Genomic DNA, 16,448 nt, shown 5'->3' with positions numbered 1-16,448 from the left:
ACACACTCTGGAATGTATTTTCACTAGAGAATTTCATTAAGAAAAGAGAAGTCAAAGAGATATAAATGTTGAATACACCACAAGTATAAGATTGTCCCACTAAATAAAAAGTAGGCCTATTTCATGTGGACAAAAAATCATTAGAAATAGACACATCCTTTTGTGATTTACAGCTATTTTGACAAAAAAACCTCCCCATATTTGAACTAATATAGCTGGAGATCACTCATGTAGCCTATGTAAAAACACATATTTTCTATTCAGATAATAGGGCTATCTTTATTTCCATACTCTACAGAAATATTATAATATCTTACACATCATACACCAAGGAGAGCAGCAATTTCCACGTTATCGTTACGCAATGTCAAGTCCCCCCACTAAATCCAGTCCGTCGTCTAACGAAACTCCAGTCCGTGTTTTATGTGTCTCAATGTACCTCAGTAAAATGGCTGTATCTCGCTGAGCCTCGTGCTGATCTGATCCATTCCTCGGCTGTAGTCTAGTTCTGTAATAGAACCCCCCACAAATTTGTCGGTAAATTCATTTCTGGGATTTGAAATTACGTGACCAAGTGCTCTCAACACGGAACCTGAGTGGAAGCCGGATTCAGTCCGGTGCACGGGGTGGGAATGAGTCAGGACACGGATAAATTGTGGTAAACTATTGTATTTACATTCAATGTTTAGCGTTTGATTGTGACTGACTCGCCGAGAGGGAGAGGGGTATCATGGCCGCTCAGGTCGCCAGCGCTACCACTCTCAACACCAGCCCGCCCTCCGAACTGAAAAAACCGGATCGAGACCCAAAGGAGGAGTCGGTACCGGGAGAGAAGCAGCAGGAAAATAAGGAAGCGGGATTAGAGAGTGGATCTCCGGGCCGGGGGGAACTGCAGGACGGGGCCGATGTGGGAAATGCAGGGGGAGGAGGAGAGTCGGAGATGAAGAACGGTAACGGGAATCCGTCTCGGGTAAATAATAATCAGAATGATTCCGCGGGAGCCGACGGGAATAATCATCCCGGGATGGTACACCATCACGCATCCGCTTTTCCACCACCTTCATATGGTTACAGTCCGCACTACGGCCGGGCCCCTTTTCATCAACATGGCGGACAACAAAGCCCTGGCATGGCAGCTGCAGCGGGGCCAGCCGCGCTGTCGAGCAACATGATGGACCCATATCAGCCCAATTCTCATGATCACAGCTTTCCCAATCACCAGTTCAGCAACTACAGCCCATTCCCGAACCGAACCCCCTATCCCGGTCAAGGATACGCAATGAACTCCCCGCGAAACACTCAAGCTCAGGCGGCAGGGGGGCAGGCAGCCAAGCAACAGACAGCGGGAGGACCTGCTATGGCTGCATCATATAATAACCCGAGATATAACATGGGAAATCCGCAGCCCACTGCCACCCCAACTCTCAACCAACTTCTAACCTCCCCAAGCTCAACGAGGGCCTACCCAAACTACCCACCAAGCGATTATAACAACCAGGAAGGGGGTAACAAGGGACCAACAGACTTGGGCAGTAGCGGCCAGTATGGTGGGGGCCATCCGGGTTGGCAACAAAGGACACATCACCCGCCACCCATGAGCCCGGGAAGTACAGGGCAACCACTGGGTAGAAGCCAGGTAAACCTCAATTTTGAGTACATTGTTCTTCAGCTTATTTTTCGTCGGTTTAGTCCTAATGTAGTCCATAACGTAATGGCCTAGGCATTGTCTATCTAAGACGCTCTAAAATGGCTGCCTCCCTGTTTTTTTAATACACCACCTCATTTAACAGTATTTATTTCACAAGAATAACGTTTATTCCTAATGGTGAAGCTGCGTAAAATACTGGTGCTTTGTCAAAAGTCTAACAACAATTAGTTTTGAGTGAATGGAAGTCGTCATAAGGACATTAAACGTCAGATAAGACGTATTTAGCCAAACTTGTTTTTCACGAAGGCGGCTTAAACACAATTAAATTGTTGTTCACTACAAATATACAGATGGGAATGTTTCTGTCTCTATGTCCATCAACTGAAAAATTACAGCATTCTGTTTAAAATGTGTGTTGCAGAAAGTTTAAACGTGTTTGCTAAAACGGTGCTTAAACTACAAGCTAACCCTGAGTGCTCATTTCCAAGGCCTAAAAAACCTTAGCTTGCTAGCTTTCCTTGCTAACTGTCTCGATCACGAGACATTTGTATGGTTGACCAGTGAAAGGTCTACAAAATATGTGTAGACGTCGCAGTTTCTTGTCTTGTAGCAACCTATTTGTATCGAAAGAGAGAAGTTTAAACAGCGGATAACGGCTTTCTTCAACTTCAGCTAGGTCGCGCCGAAGCGTTATGCAGCTTGTAAACATTAGGCAAGTGATTTCAGTAAGTGCAGATTGGTTTGCTCTGGGATTTGAATTGTGGAGGTAAAATCCTTCTGTCAAAGCCAGGAGACAGTTGGTCTTGGGTTGACATGCTAGCTGTGATCTGATTGGTTCCCCATCCTGTGCTCTTAACCATTTATAATTGCATATGATGTAACGTAGTAACAATTCCTGATTAGTGCGTTTATACCCATGACACACATGAAGGCTACCTGCGTTTTCCTTTCCTTTTTACCATTTTCATGATGATGATGATGATGATGATACATTTTACAACCTGTTTTCCTATTAGTCAGCCTCTCCAAACATGGTTAAATGGCAGTTGATTGCTAAATGATATTGAAGCAGTACTATGTCAAAAAACGTTTTGAGAGTAATTTGATTCCAAACATTTTCTTAGCATTTTATGTATTGTTTTCACACATGCTGATTATTGTACACAGAACCTTTTCAAGAAGGCATGCATGCTTGCACAGCAGTTGGTGCAATTGTAACTAGAAATAATTTTGTTGCGCAGAACCTGTGCATAGCATAAAATACTGTCCAGTAACATAATTGTCTGATTAGTTGGACTGCAGTTCATTTAAGAACTACTTACCTTATACATCAATTGCCGTAAAAAGGAGTTGTCTTGCTGTTTTCTAATTTTTTTTGTTAAAAGTGCTCAGCCATACATATGTCATGCCCTGGCTAATGGTGCCATACTTGACATTTACATGGGCAAGCTGCTGTTCCTTTTGGAGTGTCTGCAAGTGTCGGAACATTTTTAGAAAGGATTGTGGAGTAACTGATAAACTTTTACTCTGGCTGGGTTTCATCCTCAGTTTCCTGACTCATTTCTATACCACTTGGCCTAGGTAGATTAATATAGCCTATTATTTTGTGTAATGGATGTTATCACTAAAGTATGAAACACGTAGATGTGTTTTTGACTGCAATGGTTTAACATGCTGCACATATCATGTCTGATGTTCTGAATTGATATGTATGTTTGTGTTTGTTTGTGTTTAAGTGTGTCATTTTGGGTTCATTCAGCATGCTATGTATGGTAGAGGGGTTTTAAAGTAAATATGGTGATTTGGTTATCTTTACACCTAATCATTTTTGAGAGCACTGGTCTCAGGCTGAAGTGGAAGATCGTCCATATGCTACATGATATGAGGTTGAGTGTGACTAGTCGTGGACGCTGCAACCTCTCATGACAATCTCTGAAGTAATGTTATGAACTTGTATCCCTTTTGTCATCCTGATCATTTAAAGCCCAAAGTTACTCATATTGTGCCAGCCCTCTTCCTCAGCTATGCTTCAGATAGGTAGATCCTGGGTACAAGAAATGTGTAGTCATCCTAGCAATTGGTTGATGTCATAGTGTAGAGTACTTAGAAAGGGGCGAGGTGACAGCGTATCGTGGCATAGGCATTACCATCATGCCATAGCAGCCCATCACAATCAAGGAGATGTGTACTGCCACCTCAAGAAACTTCAGGAAAGGCTTGGGAGAGGTGTGATGTTTTGTGTGATGTTATGAATCGCTTTATTGGCCAAATGTACAGTGTACATGAACAGTGCAAAGAGTACACTAAAACATAATTGTTTTTAATTTATTCTATATACGTAAACAGTGAGAGTAGAGGGATATAAAGATATAAGTACATTAGAAACAGGTACACAAGTGAGGTAGGCTACTGTAGATATTGCACAGTCCAGTCAGGATGGGTTTGGGTCCATAGCAGGGATTGTACAGTCCCAGTTGTTGTGTATGTGACTGCATGTGCACACGTGTGCCAGTGTGGGAATGTGTGTGATGTTTCAAGTCAAAATCTGTTATAAAATATATATACACACACACACACACCCCTCACAGACTAGGCCTAACTCGCAGACAGATGTCCACATGAACACAACCTTTTAGAAAACGCAATCACGCCATATGTGTAGAAAGGTACTTCTTGTTACTCGCTGTTTCCTCCCATTGCTACATTCAGGAATATAAGTATGAATATAATATGTGGATTTCCCATGATCCTTCCAGAGAGACCCCTATGCTGATCTGCTTCCTGCTAGAACCTGTGACTACAGGTGTAGGCTAATTACAAAATGAGCGCCAGGCTGGTTACTTTGTCACTTTTTAATAAAGTAGGCCCAGGTTATTACCCTTAATTTTGTGTGCAAATACAGATTGCTTTTAATTTAATGTCTAGCTAGGCTGTGGGTTCTATAAAGACACAATAAGTAGGGATGCATCGATACCGATACCAGTATCGGTATCGGTGCCGATACTTCGTTAAAATACTCGTACTCGTTGTTGAATTGCCGATACCAAGCACCGATACCACTCATCAGTATTTCACTGCATCAAACTGGCCGGGCTATGCTGACACAAAATGTGATTTATTGTCCTACCTGTCCTACCATTCTCTGCCAGACTAGTAAGTAGCTTATTTGCCGTCTTGTGTTGCATTTGCTTGATGTTTGACTGTGTTAGGAAAGTTTGTCATAGTGTCAAAGTATTTCAGTATACAGGTTTCGCTAAATTTAGCTGCTAGCATCTCGTTAGCGATTAGCAATTCCGTTGTGCTGCCTTAACGGCGATTTGGGCTTATTTTAAGATAAATGACGACGACAGGAGTAAGGCACAGTGTAAGATCTGCACTGCTACGGTGTCGAGGGGCGGAAAGGAAAGTACTCAGTTTAACACAAGCAACTTGATTAAACATCTGAAGACGCACCATAGTGCTAAGTACACAGAGTTCACTGATGCTAGTGGCGCAAGACCGAAGCAACCAATCTTAACTGACGTCTTGCAAAAGAAAAAAACGCGCAAGCGCACACAGAGAGAGAAAGACTGTGCCACATTAAGTGATTGTTTGTGTACTTGAGCAGGAGATTCTTCTGATCCTTTTGTAACTGAAATGTGCTCTTGTGCTAATCCAGTAATAGTTCTGTTCACTTTTTGTTAAGCAGACTGTGTTGTTAACTATGCAGCAAATTGAATTGCCTTTATCTGGTTATATTTGCATTTTGTCTAATGTGATGATATTGTCTGTTTGAAGGCTTTTTTTGTGTGTTAAAACCAGAAAGCTCTGTTTATTTTTGGCTTGGGATAGCCTTCTGTTAATTTTGTACTATAGGCTTGACATAATCTGCAGAGGATAAAATAAAATCTTCCTCCAAATTAATTGCACTTTCATGGAGACCAAATCTAAGAAGTATCGGTATCGGTACTCGGTATCGGCAAGTACACAAATAAAAATACTCGTACTCGTATCGGTTTGTAAAAAAGTGGTATCGTGCATCCCTAACAATAAGCTTCAACCTGCTGATGTTAAGAGTTTCAGATAGTACAGTGTTGAACAAATCTTTTTTTTTTTTTTTTTTGGAGGGGGTTATTTGTAGCTTTTGTATGGCTAGAATCGAGAATTGGAAAGAGGGAATTTGCTTCTGTTGCACCCGCAAATCTTTTGAAAATATAACCCAAACTGTCAAATATCCATTGTATTTTGACAGACCGTGGGCATTGTCTTGTCTACCAAGGACCCTCTGTTAATTGCACCTATGTTCCTTCAAGTGTAAAAGATGGATTTATTTTGCTGTGTAAATAAATTACACTATGGAAAGTTCAAACTGCACATGCTGGTGAATATTGTCCTCGTACATGTCGTTAAAGCTCTCTACAGACTACAGAGGTCTGGGAATTTTAGGTTTTATTTTGTGCATGTTGTTAGTGAAGAGACCAACTTTGTAGTGTCCATGTAGTGGAGAAAATGATTTATGTATGCTTTATGTCTTGACTAGTATAAGCACATCTGAGGTAGGTCTATGAACAGTAGGCTGTACAATTTGGAGTTTGCAGAAATCCCAGGGCATCTAGTTAAGTTCACTCAGTGCTTTATGCTGGTTTCCAATGTTCAGTTTTCCATCGGACTTGCTCTCTGTGAATGTAAGTTCTGAATCCTATTGCAACACAGCCTTTTTTCCCAGGTAACAGCAGTGGATGAGATCTCACGGAGGGCTCTGGATTCACATAGAAAGTCAATTTCAAACTTTAATTTGGTTGCATCTACTTTTTTCTCTTCCCCCCTCAACCATTTAATTAAACAGTTCATCCATCTTGGTCTGGTAGGCCTTAGGGTTGGAATATCTTTTAGTGTTTAGTGCAGAGATCAAAGCCCAGTGTGTCTCTACTCTGCCTGGTTGCTGTGTGCGAGAGCGAGTGTGTCCTGGATGTCAGAGCCCTCCTATTAGATTGGGTTTTCTGGGGAGGTGGAGGTCCCAGCCCACCAGAAGGCCAGATGGCGGCTGACAGAACAGACCTGTCCTTGGGGTGCTAGTCCTCATTGTTCCCCTCTTCCTCTGGTTCCCTAGAACTTGTACTCAGGCTGTCTCAACCAGAGTTTCTTTTTTTTTTGCAGTTAGAAAAGAGCCGTGTAGTAATAAACAGTAAGAACAGATTTCTTACAGTCCAGTATGGATGCTTCTGTATTGCACACTAGACTCCGTCTTATAATCTTCTCATGGACCCTGGTTTCCTTCTGAGGCATCTGAAAGGTGTATAGAAAGCAAAGCAGAAGGATGCTTTTGGCCTTTTGACTTCTGATTCTTAAAATGGGTCTTTTAAATGATTTTACTTGTAAATACTTGATACAGTGGAGCTTGATGATTCAGGACTTCAGTTCAGCCAATTTAACCTGTCCACATGTCTGTGTTATTTTATAGATTGATCTTAATATAGGCCATGCAGTCGAAAGATGTCTCATTAATTCATTCTTGTAATTAGACATTTGTAATGCTGCTGTAGTGTCTGTAAGGCCATAACAGCGTGATTTTAATGTTCAGTTCATGTTCAGTGAAGAAAACTATAGCATTGCGGCTGCTGTGTTGTCATGGTTGTTAATTTGTTAACGTTGCAGTTGTCTAGCGCTTGTGGACAATGCATCTGATTTCATGGTTCAACAGGTAGACAAGCTCCTTTGCATTGTCCGTAGATTCTGTACCTGTTTGAAATTGGCACACCAATTTAGCTGTCCATTCCTCCTCTGGTGTAAGGGAGAGCGTCACGTTTGGAGGGATCTGCCTGGACTTGGCCTAGACGCCAGGATGTTGCTCTACCCTAAATTACTTTTTGTGCTCCAAATTGGAACCTACTGATGACTGCATAACAGCTACAGCTGGACAACAGCTTTGTTTAGCATTTTCAGTTGAATGTTAGATGTTAAACTGAAAATGGTGCTTGTTTGTGCACATTTATCAGTAAACAAAAGAGTGGATTACATGGTTTGCGTTTTCGCTTTGATGGGTAGGCTTAGATCTTGTGCATGAGCTTCAAAACTGTGTGTGTAAGAATTGGCCTGTTACAGGTGTACAAATCAGAAGTTAAAACGTGTGTGTGTGTGTGTGTGTGCACGCATGCAATATCACAGAATTGATATTTCAAGTCAGAAGCAGGAATGATGTGTGGTTCTATAAGAAAGCAAGTATCCTGGTAGTAACAAGTAGGTGGGTGTTTTTGTACACAGCAAGAAGCTAGGTGACAGAAGTTGCAGTTCAGTAATGGTTGTAGTGGTAGGAATATGTTTTTGGTCAGTGTTATTGAGTGAGTGAGTGAGTGAGCAAGAGAGAAGCTTGGATAGATAGATATAGACTAGCGCACAATAGGGCAGTGTGTCTGTGTTTGGCTGATGAGTTGAGAGCAGCAGCTCACCCCATCAGGTCCACCGCTACTAGACTACCACCCCCTTCCACGTCCCCAGTCGCCCCCACGGCCAATCAGACGGCGAGGCCAGCGGCATCTCCCCTGCCAACAGACCCTTCACTTTATCTTATGCAGATTAGCCATGTGCCTGCCCTTATTTATTTCATTTCATTATGTGCAAGTTGCCAAATGTCACGGAAGGCTCGTTCTCACACCCCCACCCTCCTCCTTCCCTCCCAGCCTCTCTGCACGCATTCCAAAGAAAACAACAAAAAAGGGATTTGACTTCTCTCTCACGCACACGCTCTTACTCTGCCTCTCCCACTCTTTTATTCATTCTTTCTTTCCCTCTCCTTCCTTCATCCCACTTACCCACTACAGACAGATCTGCTCTTCTCCCACATGGCTTAGGCTGTATGTAGGTATTTAGAGCTGGCATTAAAGGCATACATTTGAAGTGATTGCAGTGAGAATTCACCTGGGCTTGTGCCCAATGACGGGCTCGTTTTCCTTGGCCATGATATGGCAGTATTATGCCCTGCGCTTGATTTGACTTTTTAACCAACCATTTTGTTCACTGTATGCGACTCAATGTTGAAGGGCACTTTGATTTTTCCATAACGTTCCATTAAGGTCTGTGTTCCATGGCGGTCTGGTAGTAGTGGAAACAAACCTGTCTCTCAGGAGTGTCTATATGAGAGACTCCATATCTCCCCTCTTGGATGAGGAGACAGTAGAAAGTGGAACATTACCTACATAAGCAGCCATCTGTAGAGCCCTCGGCAGCCATTGAGGCAGAGAATCAGGTGTGTGTGTGTGTTTACCACCCTTGACTGGACTCTTTCCATGCACCGAGGGGTCAGAAACAAGGTCCTAAAAATAGCTAACTCCATACACACACAATAGGCAACGTGGAGTAGAATGTTGAATCCCTTCCATTTGGTTTCATCGCAAGAGATTCTGTCGTAAAGGCCTGGTGCGATCAGGAGCTAATTGAGTCTGGCTGCATCGTGATGGGTTTTATTCACATGCTGTTGTGCCTCGTCTGAATAACGTAAATGCACACAAAGATTCCTGACTAGTCTGTCTGATGTTAACACATCTCGTCTGTAGTTGTAGTAGCTGATGTGTTAGTATAGTGGAAGATGGCTGTTCACGTCTTTGTCAGGTAGATTTCAGGAGCTTTTGCACCGTGCTGCCTCCTGTGATCCTCTCCGTTGTTGCTAGCTTTTCAAAATATCCGGAAATTGTTGAAGTAGGAAAATTTTATAGCATTTGCCCACAGGTCTGACAGGGCCTATATTTTATGCTTCTGTCAAATGTATGCTGCCTTTTGGAAAGAGGGGTAGCTATCGCCCATTGGACTGGACTGAATTTGGTGATGCTGATTTAAGAAATTAATTAAGTGTGGCTTTGACTGCCCAGTTTAATGCTTCAGAAACCCTTTTCTCTGGTGGCAGTGTGAGGCCTTAAACCATTTTATTCAACATTGACTGCCTAAGGAACAGCAATGACTGTTTCTGAATCTGCATGATTCTACTGTTAGCAGGTAACTTTAGCAGCTAAATAGAAAAAGGTAGACTTCCGTCTCTTGGCCAATCTTTATGTGACGGGAAACAAGTTCTGACCATTGAGTCAATGAATAGTTGCCTAAATTAGCTCTGTTGTGTCAACTCCAGCAAAAGTCTATCAAATGAGCACAAAGCTTGCGTTCTATTGCAATAGCCTTTATGTCCTGGAGTCCATCTGAAAGATGGCTAGATGTGTTAAATTCTGGTTGAATGTGATTTTTATATGCGTTGTTTTTAGTAGGTATTTATATTATCACTATTTCACCCAGGTACTGATATAGAAAATCAGTTTCCAGATTTAAGACGGGACATTTTTCTGCAAGAAAATGCAAAGTGTGATTGTTCAACAACAGCAGATGATCAGTAACTGAACAGGAACACACACATGTTGATAAAGAGAGACATCTGTCCTCATTACATATTAGGGGTGCACACATCACATAAATGTGTTCTCTATGTCTCCAAAACACAGCAGCTTTGTGTTTATCAATACATTATGTAGGTGTGCGAGCAATTGGCTCTTATTGTTTCTGTCATAGTATTGTCGTTACACACTGTTTGCAATAGGATGATTCATATATCCTAACCCAATAGCCTATAACATTCTAAGATTTTCAGCATTTGCATTCTTTTGTGTCTACTGAGTCACAGCTTTCCCCACATCTCTCATCCATAAGGAATAGTGTAGTAGGCCTTCTACCTTTCATTTAAATGGGGGGGAGGGGGGTTGAAAAATGTCAGTTGCAGCCATTTTTACAAGAGCACTGCACATGATTTGAACAAATGTGTCAGAGTTGGAGAAGGGTTGATATCTCAATAGCGCTCGGAGCAGAAGTGGTGCCAAAAACGGGTGAATTAAAGAAAATGAAGAAAAACGTAAGAAGAGCACTGACAGTGGTTTTGCAGATCAAAAGGATAACTATGTAAGCTGGTATATAGCTAAATATATATACATATATGTGTTCTTGGAGTTTTCAGAGCTCATACATTCACTTATCTCTTAGGAGACCTGTTTGGAAAGACTCACATCAGAAGTCAGAGTGGCCGAGAAGGCAACTACCTTAAGTCAGGGCAGTGCACACCTTTCCCTCTCTCCCTTTTTTTTTTCCTTTCTTTTTTTCCCCTCTTTCTTTCCTTCCTTCCCTCTCTGAAGTGGTGTCCACCAGGCGTAGGACCTCTCCCTCAGTGGCTGGTGTCATTCATTCAGTGCCAAGATTGCCTCCTTTAAAAAAAAAAAAAAAAGAGAGCTCAGAAAAAAATCAGGAAAAGCTGGCTTGGCCCCGGCTCAAACGGGAGCGCAGCTGGGATGTGTTAAATATTCGGCAGACTGCCCTCTGTTTGAGATGAGTTATATATAGCCGTGGTCGACTTCCTTAACTAAGGCTGTGCAAGGTGACGCGCAGGTTAATGAGCGTGGGAAAAAAACATGCTGTGGGTTTTTTTTTTTTGTTCTGAATTCTTTTGCCTTTTTTCTTTTCACTGCTTTTCTTCTCTCCTGTCCGTCTGAGGACAACTGCCGTTTGGGGTTGCTCTATTCTGCCTCCGTGTTGAAGCACTTTCCTGCTGTGGGACTTGATTCAAGTGCTCAGAAGCCATTCCAGAAATGCTGTAACTTTTTAGTGTGCATTTCCCCACCAGGAGCAAGGACCGGTTCTGGTCCCGGGAACCTTTCTGGCACCCAAACCCGACCAGATTCTCTTTTGCGAACCAAGAATTATGAGGGTGATGTTTGTATAGAGGACCTGTCAGATTGGTCAAACTCTGGTTTTACAGAATAATTGCCAGTTACTACCATGTGTGGTTACATGCAGCTCCTGTGGAGCTATCTGGTGCGACTTGTGTTTGTTTCTCCAAACCCAAAGTGGGAACCTGACAAAACCTGTGGAGAATGTTGAGAGGACGCAAGATTAATCTAAGCTACATCTTCTAGAGTTTTTGATCATTTGCTCTTTTTTTTTTAGTTAGTATTTTTGTGTGGTCTGCGGTGTGTACCGTGCTTTCAAACCTATAGTATTTGAAAGCTAAGTCTCTCTGCGCTGTCCTCTCTCCCTCTTCTGTTTTGTGTTCTCATGTGTTGACATCCTCAATGCGTACTCCCTGAGTTTCAGTGCTTTTGATGTGTTAATGGAGCCTCTGCATTTATCTTGCTAATGCCGACCGGGTTGTTTAATTAACTAATATAGGCTTCTTTTCATGTGCACACTGTAGCTTTAAGTGGCTTTGCGTGTCAGGGGACGTCACTAATATCGTATCTGTATACCTTAGGCAGTGTAGAGTCTGGGAAGGATATCTGAAGTGCCAATCTACGCCTAAATGCTCACAGTGGTGAATGATTCCTCAAAGGGCCTACGCTGTCAGATCAATCATATTCTGGCATGCTTCACACCTCTAGCTTCTCAGATTCCGACCAGAACAAATTATTACATGAATATGGGGAGGGGGGGTGCCTCATGTGTCGTTAAGGAGAATCCCGCTCCGTGTCCTGTTTCATACATTACTCTCCCTCTCTTCCTCCCTTTCTTCCCTACTTGTGTCCCATTACCTGTCGTCTTGACAGCCACCAGGCTCCATGGATCAGATGAAGATGAGGGGCCAGCCGTACGGCCCGGGAGGCCCCTACTCCCAGCAGCCCCACCAAGGCCCTCAACCAGGCCCCCAGCAGGGGGGGCCCTACCCTGGGCAGAGCTATGGCCCAGCAGGGCCTCAGCGCTACCCCATGGGCATGCAGGGACGCATGCAATACGGACAGCAGGTTAGTGATGCCATGCACATTTGTTTATTTTGTAGGGAGAACCATTGAGAGGAAATATTTCTCCCAATTCTCGTGTCTGACCGCTACCTGTTGCATCTGTGCAGATGGCCCCTTACGGCCAGCAGGGACCAGGCGGTTACGGAGGACAGGGCCAGCAGTCCTACTACAGTCAACAGGGCCAACCTCCCCACGGGGGCCAGCAGCCGTCTCCTTACCCCCAGCCCTCTCCCTCACAGCCAGGCGCTCAGACCTCTTACCCCCAGCAGCAGCCGCACCCTTCCCAGCCGCCCTCCACGCACGGCCCGGGTGGACCTCCCTACCCACAGCCTCACATGCCGCCCCACGCCCAGGGCCCAATGGGAGGGCCCTCGCAGGGACCCACTCAGTCCCAGCCGCCATACTCCCAGGCCCAACAGGCACAGCAGCAGGCGCAGGCACAGGCACAGCAGCAGGCGCAGGCGCAGGCGCAAGCTCAGGCGCAGCAGCAGCAGCAGCAGCAGGCGCAAGCGCAGGCTCAACAGCAAGCGCAGGCTCAGCAGCAGCAGGCGCAGCAGCAGCCACCGCCGACACCCCAGGCCAGCCAGTCCCCGTACCCACAGCAGCAGCCTCAGAGTCAGCCTCAGTCGCAGGCAACCTCCCAGGCCCCGCCGGCCTCGCAGGCCCAGCCCAGCTACCCACCCCAGCAGGGCCCTCTGCCGACCTCTCCCCAGCAGACCCCAGCCCAGACTTCCACTGCCTCTTCCCAGCAGGCCTCGGGGCATGGGCAGTCTGGGCCCTACTCCCAGAATGCTCCGCAACAGCAACAGCAGCAGCAATCTCCGCAGCAGCAGCAGCAGCAGCAGCAACAACAACAACAACAGCAACAACAACAACAGTCACCTTATCAGCGATTTCCCCCTCCACCTCATCAGGTAGGAGTTTTAATGTGAGCTCTGTGTGTGTAGGCAAGAAATATTTACACAGAAATGTTCACACTAATGACCTGCTCTGAAGTTTAAGGACGATCGTGTGAGGAGGTTGGCATGTGTTGGCATAGTGGCTAACGAGTAGGCTTTTCGATGTCTCATTAGACTAACTTCAATGACAAGGCAAACTGCATTTTGGTCAGAGGTTTGAGAAGAGTGATTTCTTTCAGCCTGAATTTTACCTTTAAGTGCAAGTGTGTGCGTGTGTGTGTGTGTGTGTGTTTGGGGGGTGCTGGTGGATGTTCATCATACACATCCCTCTCCATTCTATCTATCCATCCCATCCATCCATCTTCCTCTGGAGAGTTGGGTCTATGCATTTGTGAGTCGCTGTGGTCTGTTTTCTGAGGTCCTGACACACTCGCTCCTCTCCTCTCCTTTCCCTCTCCTTTCCTTCTCCTTTCCTTCTCCTTCTCCTTCTCCTCCTCTTCCTCCTTCTCCTCCTCTCTTCTTCCTCTCCCTCCTGCTCCTCCTGCTCCTCGCAGCAGGAGCTCTCCCAGGAGTCCTTCAGCTCCCAGTCCAGCGCTCCGGCCTCCAACCAGCCGCTGGCCTCCAGCAAGGGCGCCTCCGAAGACGCTGCTCTGCAGGGACGGCCCTCCAGCCTCCCCGTGAGTTATGCGCACTCTTTCTCTTTCTCTTCCTCTTCAGCTTTATCTTTTCTTTCTGTCTCGCTCTGTCCCTTTCTCTTTCCTCCTTTTTCTCTCATGCTCCCATACCTACTCACTGCTGTCCTACATCTGTTACCAGATCTCCTATTGTCTTTTTGTCTAGACCCCATACCCCACTCCCACCCACCCCTTTGTTGTCCTGTCTTGTGTGCAGATAAAGCTATCTCCATGTTTGTTTGTTTGGTTTTAAATATTGGGGCCCCACTTTACGTTGACACAATTTTATTGGCTGCTGTTGTGTTGTCGTTATGTTGTTGTCTCTGATCAAACCCTGGCTGTAAGCAGTTCTGTTTTGCTGTTGTTGTATTCATGGCACATGCAAAGTAAAAGTAAAATCATTTCACACATTAAAGGAAAAAGGATAATTTGACTTGAATGTTGGATTTTTGCTCAAATGGTCATGAGAGTGGTGGATTATGCTCTCAAGCTTCAGGAAACAGGTTAAGATTTGAGCCCAGCTCTCCAGGGCTGTGCTCTGATTGGTTGTCAGCCCAGTGAGCGGAGGCACACAAAGAACCAATCAGAAACCAAAAGACTGACGTCAGGCATTCTGAACGGTGGAATAAGCATTTTGAAGGAGTAGGTGAACAGTGTTGGGAGGAGGAGGATCCCCTCTCAAATCAGACCTTCATATTATGCCAGACTTTATTGAATTTCACTTCCGTGAACAAAAACTGTTGTTGAAGTACAATGCCTGTGCCATTTTAGGCAAATTCAAATCCAAATGGGACTCGCTTGTTGCCCGAGACATTTTAATTGATTGTGACAAATATGCTGCAGAAAGTAAAGGGTCAGTTTTAAGTTATTTTGTTATTATTATTGGCTTTTCCATGCAGTGACTTATACGGGAGTTGTAGAGGGCACCAACTCATTCTTAGACACAGACTTACGTGTAGACCTGAGCACTAAAGCAGAGACTGAACATGCAGTGTGGATGGTGGCCGCACCCTGTCTTTCTGCTGGATGGGGGTTGTGAGGTGACTTACGACTGGAGCAGGCTTTGGGTTTGAGTGGAGTGGGGCTGTTGTGGGCTAGAAGGTAATGCTAATAAGATTTTCTTTTCTAGAAATACCGGCAGTTGAAGAGCTCAGATATTTCTGTCGTGTGTGTGTGTGTGTGTGTGTGTGTGTGTGTGTGTGTGTTTCTTTTACATGCCTTGAGCTCAGCTGTGTTTGTGTGTGTGTATGTGACTGTGTGTTGACAGATGGGGCAGTCTTGCCTGCTGAATCAGCACACGTGCGGCTCAACCACTGTAGCCATGGCAACGAGAGGACGCTTTTTTTTTCTTTTTTTTTTTCCTGGATGAGATAAATAAGGACAGGAGCCGCAGGGAGGGTGTGTGAGTGCTTGTCTGTGTGTGTGTGCTTGTCTGTGTGTGTCTGTGTGTGTGTGTGTGTGTGTGTGTGTGTGTGTGTGTGTGTGTGTGTGTGTGTGTGTGTGTGTGCGCGCGTGTAAAACGACCCAGCGGGAAGTGTGTCAAGCAGTTTTCTCAGAGGGAGAGTGGTAGAGGGAGGGAGGGAAGGAAGGAGAGTGCGTACATGTGAGTGAGTGAAAGTGCTTAGGTAGAAAGAAAAATTATTGTATTGTGTTGGTGCTGAGGCTCTTCCTCTGCTTCAGTCTCGTTACACACCATAGGCAAGGATCTTACTATTGGCACTTATTGTTATTTGTCTTTGAGGGAACTATTTTTCTTTTGTAATATTGCATTGCACCTCTGAACAGTTTTTTTTGTTTCACCTTATGATGTATTAAAATGAATACAGATAAATGGGTTATACTCTTGAAGGATTTATATTGTGATCAGATTTTTTAAATATTTTTTTAAATACACCTTAATGATTGTGAATGATTTGTTTATTTTTGTTATCCAAAGTCTTCCGTACAGTTATATTTATGCCAGTGAAATTCACATTTCTGAATTGTGGGATGGTGAAGTGCCTTGTTTTCTTCATTTTGTGAGGTGGTTAGTGCTACTGTCTGCACACACAGTTGTCACACTTGCGGTGAACATCCGGCTTCTGGCTCATGAGGGATTTCCCCCCTTTTCACCGGCATGTGTGACCAGTAGTGTTTTTGTCTGATGCTCGTGGTACTTTTATTTACCCTTTTGTGCATAGTGTGGTTTTACAGTAGAACTCTTGTGTGCCGTTTCTGCTGAGGGGATAGAACGAGACTGAGCAGGCAGTTATTTTTAAATGTGCAGCGTGCTGAGCACCATCTGGCATTGCATTGATTAGTTGTCAATATTTATCTGTCAGTCTAGACTGTATTCTGTTGGTCCGGTTCCTCTGTATGCTCTGAATGGAACCTCAGTGTGACTAGTACAGTCTATGGCAAGATCCCATAGATCTAGAGTAGCATCCTGACGCCGTAGCAGCACTGTATTCTGTACCAAACATGGAAGAGGAAGTAGATCACGTGAGCCTTG

The 16,448-nt window shown here is 44.5% G+C and overlaps 1 protein-coding gene across 1 annotated transcript in view; it reads left to right on the top strand.

Moving 5' to 3' along the window:
• The first annotated feature begins 193 nt into the window (after positions 1-193).
• Positions 194-16,448, top strand: part of arid1aa (AT rich interactive domain 1Aa (SWI-like)) — a 32,983-nt gene continuing 16,728 nt past the window's right edge. The window contains exons 1-4 of the mRNA XM_031575717.2: positions 194-1,636; positions 12,193-12,387; positions 12,492-13,298; positions 13,841-13,960. Of these exons, the coding sequence (XP_031431577.1) occupies positions 731-1,636; positions 12,193-12,387; positions 12,492-13,298; positions 13,841-13,960 (2,028 nt within the window). The 5' untranslated portion in view covers positions 194-730. The remainder of the gene's footprint in view (positions 1,637-12,192; positions 12,388-12,491; positions 13,299-13,840; positions 13,961-16,448) is intronic.

The sequence above is a fragment of the Clupea harengus genome, chromosome 11 (genome assembly GCF_900700415.2).
Source record: "Clupea harengus chromosome 11, Ch_v2.0.2, whole genome shotgun sequence".
Taxonomy (NCBI): domain Eukaryota; kingdom Metazoa; phylum Chordata; class Actinopteri; order Clupeiformes; family Clupeidae; genus Clupea; species Clupea harengus.
Note: the sequence above shows the minus strand (reverse complement) of the source record. Positions and strands in the feature narration are given on the sequence as shown.